This window comes from Bison bison, unplaced genomic scaffold (genome assembly GCF_000754665.1).
Source record: "Bison bison bison isolate TAMUID 2011002044 unplaced genomic scaffold, Bison_UMD1.0 scf7180017853857, whole genome shotgun sequence".
In the NCBI taxonomy this organism is placed as follows: Eukaryota; Metazoa; Chordata; class Mammalia; order Artiodactyla; family Bovidae; genus Bison; species Bison bison.
In genome coordinates, this window is record NW_011484430.1 from 49,898 (window position 1) to 62,294 (window position 12,397).

General features: G+C 40.6%; 1 protein-coding gene across 1 annotated transcript in view; it reads right to left on the reverse strand.

Moving 5' to 3' along the window:
• Nucleotides 1–10,623, reverse strand: part of LOC104999865 (tripartite motif-containing protein 43B-like) — an 18,073-nt gene extending 7,450 nt beyond the window's left edge. Inside the window, 5 exon segments of the mRNA XM_010855498.1 lie at nt 3,428–3,908; nt 5,382–5,479; nt 5,904–5,926; nt 8,949–9,044; nt 10,213–10,623. Of these exon segments, the coding sequence (XP_010853800.1) occupies nt 3,428–3,908; nt 5,382–5,479; nt 5,904–5,926; nt 8,949–9,044; nt 10,213–10,623 (1,109 nt within the window).
• Between the last annotated feature and the right edge of the window lie 1,774 nt (nt 10,624–12,397).

Here is a 12,397-nt window from a genome sequence, read left to right on the forward strand (position 1 = left end):
CCAGACAAAGGGATCTGTATAATTTCTATTGTGCCAACCTCCGGTGGACAACAACTTTGTCCTCAACAATTTAGGTTCCAGCCTGTTTGTGTTTTCCCTCCCGACTAAGTGCCCTAATGTCCTCAGCTTGCTTAGGCAGTTTCCATAACCATCACCAGAGGCAATTCCTTATGAATGTGAATTCTTTATCTTTTTCTCTCTTTCCTACTGCTCCTGCTTCTCTAGTTGAACCCTGCTGAAACAAACCTGAAACATTTATGACAGCTATTAGCATAACCTTGAAAGTTTTTTGCTGAGCCATGAAAGACACTGGGATTCTTGGCCTCCAGAGGAGAGGATTCAATCCAGGGCCAGTGACAAGGCTTGATTACTTGGAGCTTTTACGTAATAAAGTTTTACTAAAGTACAAAAGAAATAGAGAAAGCTTCTGACATAGACATCAGAAGGGGCAGAAAGAGTGCCCCCCTGCTAGTCTCTACTGCTGCTGCTGCTGCTAAGTCGCTTCAGTCACGTCCGACTCTGTGCAACCCCATAGACGGCAGCCCATCAGGCTCCCCCGTGCCTGGGATTCTCCAGACAAGAACACTGGAGTGGGTTGCCATTTCTTTCTCCGAGTCAAATATTTGGTTACCCTGAAATACAGATTTAATAGGAAAGTGAAAAGTGAAAGTGAAGTTGCTCAGTTGTGCCTGACTCTTTGCGAACCCATGGACTGCAAGCTACCAGGCTCCTCCGTCCATGGGATTTTCCAGGCAAGAGTACTGAAGTGGGTTGCCATTGCCTTCTCCACTGCTAGTCTCTAGCAGTAAGTTGTATACCTATTAGCAGGCTGCTAATTAAAGAAAGGATATGTCTCAAAACTCAGAGAGTGGTACCAGGCCCCTTACCCGCAACATGAGATAACATTAGCACAAGGTGAGTCATTCCAGGCCGTAAAATGATTGACATGAGTCTTGAAGAAAGGCAGGTTTCCAAACAAATGCATAGCCTTAAGAAAAGAATTTCCGTAAGAATTCTGCATTGGTTAGCTCAAGGTTTGAGAAAAGGTGGAACCAGGTGTCATCATGTCAACACAGAATTTTGAAAGAAACCTCTTTTTAATTTTGCATAGAACAGGGAAAAAAAATCTGACACTTGTAGTTTGTTTCCTCCTGCCACTTATGAGAGAGATGAAAAAAGTCTGACCCTTGCAGCTTATTTCCTCTGTTTGGGGTCCCCTAGCCTTCCTGCCTGTTACCCTCTCAAACTTAACCATGAATGTTATAGTCCATTGACTGACAATGCCCCTCCCAGATATTAGGATATACATACCCAAAATTTTCATCAATATTTTCATGCTAGCATTTGAAATGAGTGAAATTATATAGTAGTTTGAACATTCTTTGCCATGCTTTGGAGTTGGAGTGAAAACTGACCTTTCAGTCCTGTGGCCACTGCTGAGTTTTCTAAATCTGCTGGCATATTAAATGCAGTACTTTTACAGTATCATCATTTAGGATTTGAAATAACTCATCTGGAATTCCATCACCTCCACTAGCTTTGTTCATAGTAATGCTTCCTAAGGCCTACTTGACTTGACACTCCAGAATATCTGGCTCTAGGTGAGTCACCACACCACAGTGGTTATCTGGTTTATTAAGACTTTTCAGTACAGTTCTTCTGTGTATTCTTGCCAGTTCTTCTTAATCTTTTCTGTTTCTGTTAAGTCCTTGTGGTTTCTATCCTTTATTGTGCCCATCTTGGCATGAAATGTTCCCTTAATATCTCTAATTTTCTTGAGGAGATCTCTAGTCTTTACCATTCTGTTGCTTTCCTTTGATTCATTGTTCACTTAAAGAAGTCTTAGCTCTCATTGCTATTCTCTGGGAATCTGCATACAGTTTGATATATCTTTCCCTTTCTCCATTGCCTTTTGCTTCTCTTCTTTTCTCAGCTATTTTTAAGGTGGTGACTGTAGCCATGAAATTAAAAGATGCTAACCCTTTCAAAGAAAAGCTATGACATACCTATACCATATATTAAAAAGCAGAGACATCACTTTGCTAACAATGGGCCACATAATCAAAGCTATGGCTTTTCCAGTAGTCATGTACAGATGTGAAATTTTGACCATAAAGAAGGCTGAGTGTCGAAGAACTGATGCTTTTGAACTGTGGTGCTGGAAAAGACTCTTGAGATTCTCTTGGACAGCAAGGAGGTCAAACAAGTCAATCCTAAAGGATATCAAACCTAAATATTCATTGGAAGAACTGATGCTAAAGTTGAAGCTCTAGTACTTTGGGAAGAGGCGACTCATTCGAAAAGACCCTGATGTTGAGAAAGGTTGAGGTCAAGAGGAAAAGAGGGTGACAGTGGATGAGATGGTTGGGTGACATCACTGACTCAATGGATATGAACTGAACAAACTGATAGTGAAGGACAGGGAAGCCTGGCACACTGCAGTCCTTGGGGTCAAAAAGAGTCAGACACGACTTAGGGACTAAACAACAACAGGAAAGAAATTCACTCATTTGCAGTTTTGCTTTCCCTGATTTCAGTTACCTGGGTGTCAAAACCTTGTTCAAGAAATATTAAATGGAAAATCCCAGAAATAAATAATTTAGGTGCATTTAACTGTGGGCCATTCTGGGTAGTGGGATGAAATACCATACCATCCAGCTCCATCCCTCCAAGAACAGGTATCCTCCCTTTGTCTTGCTTATCCCACCCTCGGTGACTTAGATTTTGGGTTAGCTTCTCCTAAAAATCTCATTGGGTGTATTCAAGCAACCCTTATTTTGTTTAATAATGGCCTCAAATTATAGTACTGGTGATAGTGGCATTTCGGATATGCCACAGGGAAGCCATAGGGTCCTTCCTTTAGGAGATGGTTTCTGTCATTCTCTTTTCCCTTATACTATTATAATAAAAAAGGACGTGTGAATTCTGAATTCTCTTAAGGAAATGCTTATCCCAGTCTTCAGAGCAGTGGCAACTTCCCTGCAAATTGATTTTCACCCTAAGGGTGAATATATGTGTAGGACCCTGTAGATTATAAGAAGGAGAAGGTTGCAGGCTGACCTGGGTCTGGTGGGTGACCAGGTCTGTCTATGTTGTGCAAGTTCTGGGTCCCTATATGGGGGCTCAGGAGGTGAGAAGTACATGTTCATATTGTGGTGAATATAGTAAGCTCACAAAAGAAGTGAATAATCACAATATATATTCCTGACACATGGTTTCAAGACAAGAATTTGTCAGAAAGATGGAAGGCAACAAGTGAAGTTTGCCTTTGACACTATCTTCACATGGAATAACAATAAAGGAGGGTTCATTACAGTAGAAAGAGCCTAAAGTCAATGAAGTGTTCTTGATTTACAGCACTGGAGAAGGGCTCTCTAAGAAAAGCAGTCCAGAGCATCCCATCTGGGCTGTGAGTCAGCCTCCTCACCTGTGGCCAGTACAAATGAAGGGCCTGACAGGGAAAGTGCACACGCCATCATCGTACCTCCAAAGGAGGGTGCGCTTGGCAACATCCACAAAACTAATACTCCCACTGTCACAATCAAGGAACACTCCAACCCTGCCCAGAGGTCTCCCTGTGTCCAGAGGCATGGTGGGGGCTGTGGTCCAGAGTTGGTAATGATCATCCTGCTTCACACACACAAGGAGAAATTTGTCCCTATTGGACTCGTCCAGTATGCTGTCGTCCTTTCTTATCCAGGAATCCTTACAGACGCCTACAGCCCAGTCCCAAGAGCTGTCCACAAGAATCTCCCAGTACTGTTTGCCAGAGGTGAAGCTCTGGGCTCCCCATGCAGCAAAACACTTTGATGTTCTACCATCCAAAGACACATGGAGGCTGTCATGTTCATACATCAGATTTCTTGCATCATTGAACAGCCTGAGGTGCTGACTGCTTACATTCATTGCTGAATGAAAAATTGACTGTGTAGAGATGAGAAAATAAAGCAGTAAAAATCAATGGTAAAATCAAAAATTCTCTACCAGAGAAGATAATCTATCTAGAGTCTCACTGGAAATATATTTTAAGATTGGAAGGTCAACTCTGATTAGAAAATATTGCATATAAATATTGCCAGCATATCTGCTAAGGAAGCAACTAATTAAAATGAAAAAAGCTTCCTACAGGTTCAGAGATTATAAATTAGAGGGAGGTCACAGTTACTTCTGGATGGGCATTTTCCATGACATCTAAAAACCTGAGTACCTACTCACTGATCACCTCCAAGACATGACAGTATATATCTTACCTCCACCAACACTGTGCAGGGAAAAAAGCATCATAGAATAGAGAACTGATGATCATTCTATCATCTCAGTTAAGTTAGAAAATGAACACTGAAGATGTGAAGCCTAAGGACAGCTTCTTCAAAGTGGTTTCTTTGTAAGAATTTTCTGACTTTGATCTGTAGTTCAAACCTGAGGCTTAGTCGTCCACTTTCTGCTAAGTCACCCTCCAGGATGAGGTTTATCATGAAGCTCATTGTGGCCTCATCAACCAACCATTTGCTTCCTTGTGATTCCTACATTTGATTTTTCAGGCTTATGCCTTTGGTCAGATTATGCCAATGGAAAAACACATCATACATTTAATCACTAAAAAACTTTCAATGAAAAATATGTTTAAGACTTTCCTCATAGCACAGTGGATAAAACACTATCTGCCAATTTACCAGACTTTCCTAACCTGGGGAGATTCCACATGCCACAGAGCTCCTGAGCCCATACACCACAACTACTGAGCTTGTGCCCTAGAGCCTGGGACTGCAACTACTCAGCCTACATGTTGCAACTATTGAAGCCCAGCAGCCTAGGGCCTGTGCTCTGCAACAAGAGAAGCCAGTGCAAGTAGAAGGCCGAAGAAGATGCGCTCCACTCACCACAACTAGAGAAACCAACAAAGACCCAGTGCAGTAAAAAATAAATAAGTAAATATTTTAAAAATAACATGGATAGAAAAAGAAAAGGATATACTCCAAAAAAATGTTTTAAAAACTCTACCTGCACTTAAACTCTAAAATTGGAATATCCTATATTAATAACCAATTTTCTAGGATTCACTGAACTGACATTGTCATGATATTTCTAGGGATCAAAATTCACATGTTGGGAGCATGTGAATTTTTTCATTAATACATTGTTTTATGAAATTTAAAGATGATTCATGAGGCCTGAAACACATGAGTCCCTGTACCAGCCTGCCTGTATTCTGTAGAGGATTTTTGTGACTCTGTGACCACACATGTCTGTACCAGCCTATTTGCCTGCTGTTCTCCAGCACAAGGTGAAAGATGAATAGAGAACGATTTTCCATGGACACCATCACAGAAGGATCCTGCAGGACAGACACAGCAGGGGTGTCTGTCACTCCTGACACTCACCCTGGAAGTGGTTGAGCCAGCCCATCAGCCCAGACATAGGTGGTGCAGGGAGTTCTGGGAGCAGAGGCTGAGGCACATGCAGCTGTGCTGACTCACTCCTGTAAGAGGGAGATGGGGTTAATCCTTCTGCTTCCCAGGGCTTCTTAAACACAGCCTTTACTATTGTAAAGCATCCTCCAGCTCAACATTCTTCATCCAAATCCTTTTTCCACCCCCATGGAATAGAACTGTGCCCTTTTTGGAAATTTATTGATATTCTCGGCATTCTTCTTGTCCTGGTTCTATCTCATTTCTCAGCATCACTTGCTTCTTTACCTAATGTCTGAAGCACTAGTCTTTGCACTTCTATGTGTCTGATTGCGGAATCTAAATCAGAAATAACTGGCCTTTTGGAAACTTGGTGCAGACACATGCACTCAAGCAATCTAGCATTATCTAGGTAAGTTATGTCATCACTTTGTTAAATGCTGCTTTATCTCTTTCCCAGCCCTCAGGTGCCCTCATCAGCATCTGAAAACTTACCATTTCACTTTGTCTTCCAATTCCTGCCAAGAAGAAAAATAAAAAAGGCAATTTAGACTTCTGTATACATAGGCAACCAAGATTTGGATTGGCAAAACTTCAGTAGAGTTCTAATCATCACCACCAGAAACAGTCTGAGAAATCTGTTTTCCTCTTCTTTGTAAAAAAAAAAACAACAACAAAACTCTGGCACAACATATTGCATATGGACAGAATAGCATTTTTTGATGAGTTAACACAACAGGATGAAAGAGAAAGGACAAGATTGGTGACTATGCAGCTCTCTGAAAATTGGTCTATCATAGGACTTTTCCCTGAAGGGTAATATGCTCCAAACTAAGGGCTAATGAAAACTGGGATGTCTCAACAGAAGTTGGAATATATATATGCACTTTCCCAAATTTCTCCCTTTGCACCTTTGAAGACCAAAAGTTTGAATGAGAGTATATAAGATGTTCCTTTCTGGTTTTAATAGAAGCAAACAACAAAATATTTTGAGAATGAAATATTCCCTGGGGAGCATACACACTGAGGAAACCAGAAGGGAAAGAGACACGTGTACCCCAATGTTCATCGCAGCACTGTTTATAATAGCCAGGACATGGACGCAACCTAGATGTCCATCAGCAGATGAATGGATAAGAAAGCTGTGGTACATATACACAATGGAGTATTACTCAGCCATTAAAAAGAATACATTTGAATCAGTTCTAATGAGGTGGATGAAACTGGAGCCTATTATACAGAGTGAAGTAAGCCAGAAAGAAAAATACCAATACAGCATACTAACGCATATATATGGAATTTAGAAATATGGTAACAATAACCCTATATGCGAGACAGCAAAAGAGACACAGATGTATAGAATGGTTTTTTTGGACTCTGTGAGAGAGAGTGAGGGTGGGATGATTTGGGAGAATGGCGTTGAAACATGTATATTATCATATGTGAAATGAATCTCCAGTCCAGGTTTGATGCATGATACAGGATGCTCGGGGCTGGTGCACTGGGATGACCCAGAGGGATGGTATAGGAAGGGAGGTGGGAGGGGTTTCAGGATGGGGAACACATGTACACCTGTGGCGGATTCATGTCGATGTATGGCAAAACCAATACAATATTGTAAAGTAAAAAAAAAAAAGAAAAAAGAAAAGAAATATTCCCCAGGGAATGTCTAGAAAAGAATACTGTAAAACTTGCTCAATAATGATGTACATGAGTTGCAAATATACTTATGCTTTATATACTTTATCTATAATATTTCCAACTAGGAGAAACTCCCACCTTAGTTGCAGGAGATGAGTGTACCATGTCATAGGAGTCAAAGGTGTGGACTTCAGGTAATATATTTTCAATCTCATCCTCAATTCTCACCTGGAGTAGCTCCATGTCTTGTTTAGAGCACATTTTTGTGAGCTCCTTGTGTATTACTCTGAGCTCTCTCTTCTTTCCAATCATTTCCTCTTGTCTTCTTGTGAGCTGCTTACATATGCTTTGGCCTTCACTTATGATACTGTCTACATAATAATCTGGAAGAAATGGCCATGTCATCTGGTAAGTTCTCCAAATCATGTCTCCACATTGATATACATAAAACTGTTGGGAGATGGATTTCAGCAGCATTAGTTTGCTCTGATTCATGCTTTTGCCCATGAAGCTATATCCATACTAAATTCATCAACTTCCTCTTCTGGAAAACCATGTTCATTCCTCTTTCCTTCATTTATTTTACATTGTTTTTAACTAGATCAAAACCCAAACACACCCTTTCCTTAAATCACCTTCATCTAATTTATGAATTCCTGAAATTCTGGAAAAAATCTTTTCATGAATCATTACTTTCCTTTACTTCCTGTGAAATCTGAAAGAGCCCATGTAAGTAATTAAAATTTATGAGTGATTCCTATATCATATGCAATATCCTCATTTCAACTTTAATAAGTAAATTTGTATTTCATATAATGCCTCCTGGACTTCACAGCCTGACTGTTTCTCTTAGCAGCCATGTTACATTTTGCTCTCAGTGTTGGTATTCTTAGGAAATATATTCCTAATAATCTCATTGCCTGGGCTTAAACGGATATCCAGTCAAATAAGCCATTTAATTCTAGTGTCCTTTTCTATATCAATGGGTTTTCACTCCCCTGTAACTTCACAGGCTCCTTCCCACATTGTTTGGAAGGTCATTCATCTTCATCTGTGGCATATTCCCTCCCAGTATCGAAGGACTCTCTCACTCATCTGTCTTTCTCCTTGTTCTTTCCCCCATGAGGTTTTGTTTAACATCTCACATTTTCTTATTGTTGAATCAATATCACTCTCTAGCCAATGAGCTGTCACTTTTCACTTTGGCGGGCACACTATTAAAATTGCTGTTCAAGTTTGATTTGTATCATCTCGGCTTTTGTTCTAATCAGATTGAAGTACTTTGTGGTTCCCAATGAAAAGCCTTGTACTTTCTGAAATGTATTGGAGAAGGAAATGGCAAGCCACTCTAGTACTCTTGCCTGAAGAATTCCATGGACAGAGGAGCCTGGTAGTACACGGGGTCTACCCATAAAGGAGCCCCATAGTCCATGGGGTCACAAAGAGTCAGATATGACTGAGCAACTAACATACTTCAGGAATGTATGACTGACAGAAATCTATGCCTGAAATAACCCATGGATGTTTAAACATCTACTTGAATTTCAGAACTGGAATTGGTCTTAAACTTATGAAATTTTCCCCAAGATCTTGAATCATGTATGTGGAACCTTCCACATCACTTCGTGTGTCTCCACCTTAGCACTTGTGGCACATGCTTCTAATGGGTTTTTTGTTTACAGTTACTGATCTAACTTTGTCACAGTTATGGATTCTAAAGAGCCAAAGAGACATGGAATTGTTGGTTGAAATGGGGGACAGAATATTTTTTTTCTGATGGTGTTCAACCCATTCTCTAATTTCATGGTACATGGTGATTTCAGCTCACATTATTAATGGGTAAGTTTCTAGCATGACTGCCTCAATCTGTTAAAAGGAAAAATACATTCTCCTACTTACTATCCAATGGTCAATCCCTTTGCCATTTTTCTTGAGATTTCTCTCAATTCCTTGGATCTTTTCCCATAATGATCTCATTTGGTTGGCTACCTTTTCCTATAAAAGAATTATGAAGTTTAGCATAAGAAAATGCAAATACATTGAGGTTTCAGAGCCCAAAGTTTTGCAGTGTACTGAGTGTCATTAGATACAGGTTCTTGAGAGAGACACTGAAGACCATGACAGGTCATCAGGTTTCCCTATTCTTCCCCACTAACGATCTGTTGTATGAAATTCTACACTGCAGAACCACACACCATTAGGTAATCATCTGTCTAGGTATGATTAATTTTCAGATAATGTGACTCCTTGTATCAGAATTTGGTCTAGTGATGCTTGTCACCTCCTAATTCTAACGTACTGGATCTTCCTTCTTTGTCCAGGATTAGGAAACTTGTATCCAAAGGACTGATGTTGAAGCTGTAACTCCAGTATTTTGGCCACTTGATGTGAAGAACTGACACATTTGAAAAGATCCTGATGTTGGGAAAGATTGAAGGCAGGAGGAGAAGGGGATGACAGAGGATAAGATGGTTAGATGGCATCACCGACTCAATGGACATGAATTTGGGTAAACTCTGGGAGTTGGTGATGGACAGGGAGGCCTGGCATGCTGTGGTTCATGGGGGTCACAAAGAGTCGGAAACGATTGAGTGACTGAACTGAACTGAACTGAATCCAATGGAAAATGCTTTTTGAACTTGAGGACATTAGAGCTGAAGATTCTCTCTTAAAATTAAGGTCCTAAAGTGCCTCTGATTCTCTGACTTCTCAAGTGGCTCAGTGGTAAAGAATCCCACCTGCCAGTTCAGGAGATGCAGGAGACCCAGGTTCGATCCCTGGGTGGGAATATCCCCTGGAGAAGGAAATGGCAACCAGCTTCAGTATTCTTACCTGGGAAATTCCATGGACAGAGAAGCTTACCCCCATGATCTACAGCCCATGGGATCCCAAAAGAGTTGGACAGGGCTGAGCCACTGAGAGTGCAACATAGTGCCTTTAGCATAATAAAATGTCACCTAAATAATTTCAGTTAGCTTCATCAGCTAGCCATTGGATACAAGTTCCCCAAGTCAGATATACTGCTCTATTTTATTCACAGCTTTATTATTGCTAACTAGATCTGTATGTGGCACTCAGTAAAGAGAGGATTTAAGCATCATCATTTTAATCTCTTATGTGTACTGTCTGCTAACTTTCAAAGTGTCTCAGAGTTATCACTCACCCAGGATTCCTCAGCAGCCTCTTCAATGAAACGGTGTCTGTAAGTCTTGTGCGTCTGGCCTTGAGAGCAGACCAAATACAGCAAGATCTTGTCGGCTTCACAGAAGATCTTCTTTGTCTGCTTGTGGGTCCCACACAGGTGTTCCTCACACTTCAGGAATTGCCTGAGATTGGCTTTTCTGACAATGGACACCAGATTCTTCTGAAGAAAACTGGTTTTGAGGTTTGTGTGTCCTGATCATTGTCTTCACACTGGACAACTGGCAGGAACTTCGGCTTGTTCCCAGAAAAGACAAAGACAGGACCTACAGAAGCTGTGCCCACAGCCTATGGTGACTGGGTCTAGAAGGAAATTCAGGCAGATGAAGCAGGTGAGCTCCTTCTGGAAGGGTTCTGAGATTTCTGAGTCCATTTTCCTGAAGGAAGAAAATCAGGACTTTATTCCTCTTCTGCAAAGACACAAAGGAGCAAGCAAAATTAGACTGGGGGGGATGCGACTCAATTGTGCAACTGCATTGGGAACAGAGAGGATGCTTTGATGCAAACGGAAAACTGAGACAAAAAGACAGCTCTCAAGAGCTGTAGGAAGTCTTCAAAGCTATCAAACCAAAACTACCTACTTCTTGACCATTTCTTCCCTACCTAACAGAGAAGCTCAGTTTTGCTGAGGTCTTGTTTTTCTCTGTATAGCATGAGCTTCTGGAGTTGGATCTAAGTGATAGCTCTTTGTGGTGGGTCCTGGTTGCCCTAAACAATCAATCACAATGTTCTAGGTCAGTCATTGATTTATGCAAGATACTTGCCTACTTGTAGTTTCATTATTTCATCTAATTATCAGACATTTTCCCTTAGATGCTATTTTATTATTTTTTTTTAATCTCAATCTGAATCCATATCCCCATTTTTTTCCAAATCACTTTCTGAATGCATTCAGTGTTGATAGGGAGGAGACAAATCTTGACAAATTAGATACTATTCTAACCAGAATTGACATATAAATATACTAATTAGTTGAAATTTTCTCCCTATCCTCACAAGCAAGTTAAAAAAGAGAGAGGATGTTTGTATCTTCCAATCATGAAAACTATTTTCAAGTACCCCTTTCATTTTGTAATCAGATTAATTTTCCATGTTATGGTAATAATGTTACCAAAAACAATTATGCTTTTAAAATTTCACTTTGTGAAAAATTGGGTCCTTGTGTCTATACTATTTAAGTAGAGAAGTGCCTCTAACTGTCTCAAAGTTCTAAATGTTTAGCAGTGTCATTTTTCTGCCTGCTCAAACATTCCTTCAGTTCAGTCGCTCAGTCGTGTCTGACTCTTTGCGACCCCATGGACTGCAGTACGCCAGACCTCCCTGTCCATCACCAACTTCTGGAGTCTACCCAAACCCATGTCCATCGAGTTGGTGATGCCATCCAACAGCCTTATCCTCTGTCTCCCCCTTCTCCTCCTGCCCTCAATCTTTCCTAGCATTAGGGTATTTTCCAATGAGTCAGCTCTTCGCATCAGGTGGCCAAAGTATTGGAGCTTCAGCTTCAGCATCAGTCCTTCCAATGAACTGATCTCCTTTAGGATTCAGGACTGATCTCCTTTAGGATGGACTGGTTGGATCTCCTCACAGCCCAAGAAACTCTCAAGAGTCTTCTCCAACACCACAGTTCAAAAGCATCAGTTCTTCTGTGCTCAGCTTTCTTATATAGTCCAACTCTCACATCCATACATGACTAAAAATTTCAGTCAGAAAAAGTGTATTTCTGAAGGGCCAACTGGTACCTAATTTTAAAAATATTTTCTGCAAATCTTTGTATGCATCATCTACTTCTGTGAGAGTGAAAGTGTTAGTCACTCAGTTGTGTCTGACTTTTTGCAACCCCATGGATTATATCCCACCAGACTCTTCTGTCCATAGAATTCTTAAGGCAAGAATACAGGAATGGGTTGCCATTTCCTTCTCCAGGGAATTTTTCCAACCCAGGATTAGAACCCAGGTCTTCTGCACTGCAAGCATATTTTTTACCATCTGAGCCACCTGGGAAGTCCATCTACTTCTATAATGTAAAATATTATCTCTGCTGTATTTATAGACACACTCCACTTTTAGGGTAAATGATGATTAAGTACTACTTATAGAATCAAGTAATCTGAAGAAGAGAGAGAAGCCTGGCCTGCTGAAGCCCATAT